This window comes from Canis aureus, chromosome 21 (assembly GCF_053574225.1).
Source record: "Canis aureus isolate CA01 chromosome 21, VMU_Caureus_v.1.0, whole genome shotgun sequence".
Lineage (NCBI taxonomy): Eukaryota > Metazoa > Chordata > Mammalia > Carnivora > Canidae > Canis > Canis aureus.
The window spans coordinates 15,163,828-15,165,828 of NC_135631.1; the positions used below are offsets into that span (position 1 = coordinate 15,163,828).

Genomic DNA, 2,001 nt, shown 5'->3' on the forward strand with positions numbered 1-2,001 from the left:
GTAGGGCAACTATTAGACATAAATTTTCAGGTGAAGGCCAAATTCTTTTTTTGTTTTAAGATTTTATTTATTTATTAATGAGAGAGAGAGAGATAGAGAGGAAGCGGCAGAGACACAGGCAGAGGAAGAGGCAGGCTCCATGCTGGGAGCCTGACATAGGACTTGATCCTGGGTTTCCAGGATCATGCCCCAGGCTGAAGGCAGCGCTAAACCACTGAGCCACCCTGGCTGCCTGAAGGCCAAGTTTCAAGGCAGTGAAGGCACCTGACCAAGGAAAGTACAAGTTCTGCCATTTTCAAACTTGGTAGGAATCAAAATTTTTAAAGGATATTGACATTTTATTACCCAAATGCAAAGGCTTTGATCCAATTGGGTTAGTTTTTGAATCAATACAGATCGGGGAGAGGCTTGGACTTTTGCAGATTTACAAAGATTCACAGGGATTAAAAAAATTGGAGGTTAACAGAGCAAAAATAAGGAATTGAGAGGTCAGCCCAATGATCTCCCCAAGATGTCACATCTTTTCTTCTTTTGCAGATTAAGCTTTTATCAAGTTCACTTTACCTGCAAACTACTATGTCAATGAATAGCAGCGTGAATGAATTCATTCTGCTTGGCTTGACACAGGATCCAAGAAAACAGAAAGCAATATTTGGGGTCTTCTTAATGCTTTACCTTGCCACACTGTTGGGAAACTTTCTCATTGTAGTGACTATTAAAAGAAGCAGGACTCTTGGGAGTCCCATGTACTTCTTCCTATTTTACCTGTCCTTTGCTGATGCCTGCTTCTCTACAACCATTGCCCCCAGATTGATTGTGGATGCCATTTCCCAGCAGAAGACCATTTCCTACAATGAGTGCATGACTCAGGTCTTTTCAGCCCACTTCTTTGCTTGCATGGAAATCTTCGTGCTGATCCTCATGGCTTTTGATCGCTATGTAGCCATTTGTAAGCCCTTGCGATACACAACCATCATGAACAGGCATGTCTGCAGTGTGCTGGTGATTCTGGGTTGGGTGGGATCCTGTATCCACTCTTCAGCACAAATTTTCCTGGCTTCGAGATTGCCTTTCTGTGGTCCCAATGTGATTGATCACTATTTCTGTGATTTGCAGCCCTTGTTGAAACTTGCTTGCATGGATACTTATGTAATAAATTTGCTAGTTGTTACTAATAGTGGAGCCATATGCTTGGTGAGTTTCATAATCTTGCTTATCTCCTATGTTGTCATCTTGTACTCTCTGAGAAACCACAGTGCAGAAGGAAGGCGAAAAGCCCTTTCAACCTGCACCTCCCATTTTATTGTGGTTGTCCTATTTTTTGGCCCATGTATATTCATGTATACACGCCCGGCAACCACATTTCCAGTAGACAAGGTGGTGGCAGTGTTTTATACCATTGGGACACCCTTGCTGAACCCTCTGATCTATACACTGAGGAATGCGGAAGTGAAAAATGCCATGAAAAAGTTATGGTGTAGCAAAGGGTGACTTCTGCTGATACATGATATTCAGGGATTCTAATGTATATTTCCTTAACAGTTTGGTTTTCCTTCATGGACAGGAAAGATAAAAAATTTTTCCTTCAGGATTAAAACCAATTAGTATTTGTAATCATGCTTTTTGTATATGTAATTGTATTAATATTAATAAATAGTAATAAATATAAAGACTCCTTATTCTGAGAGGATTGCATTAGAATAAGATTACTTGGGGATCTCTGGATGTCTTGGCAGTTTAGCGCCCGCCTTTGACCCAGGGTGTGATCCTGGAGATCCGGGATTGAGTCCCACATTGGGCTCCCCGCATGGAGCCTGCTTCTCTCACTGTCTGGGTCTCTGCCCCCTCGCCCTCTCTCTGTCTCTCATGAATAAATAAAAAATCTAATAAAAAAAAAAGAATAGGATTACTTGAAGTCCAAACCACCTTGAAAAACCTATCATTGGGATCTGTGGGTGGCGCAGCAGCTTGGCGCCTGCCTTTGGCCCAGGGCGCGATCCT

At 42.3% G+C, this 2,001-nt stretch overlaps 1 protein-coding gene across 1 annotated transcript; it reads left to right on the forward strand.

Annotated features, from left to right (window-relative positions):
- The first annotated feature begins 543 nt into the window (after positions 1-543).
- On the forward strand, positions 544-1,609 carry LOC144293268 (olfactory receptor 4C11-like). Its single transcript, XM_077864355.1, has one exon. The coding sequence runs from the start codon at positions 577-579 to the stop codon at positions 1,489-1,491; it is 915 nt and encodes a 304-aa protein (XP_077720481.1). The 5' UTR covers positions 544-576; the 3' UTR covers positions 1,492-1,609.
- The last annotated feature ends 392 nt before the right edge of the window (positions 1,610-2,001 follow it).

Bases quoted from the DNA above. Each gene is read 5' to 3' on its own strand.
- LOC144293268 (XM_077864355.1), top strand. From the start codon at position 577: ATGTCAATGAATAGCAGCGTGAATGAATTCATTCTGCTTGGCTTGACA.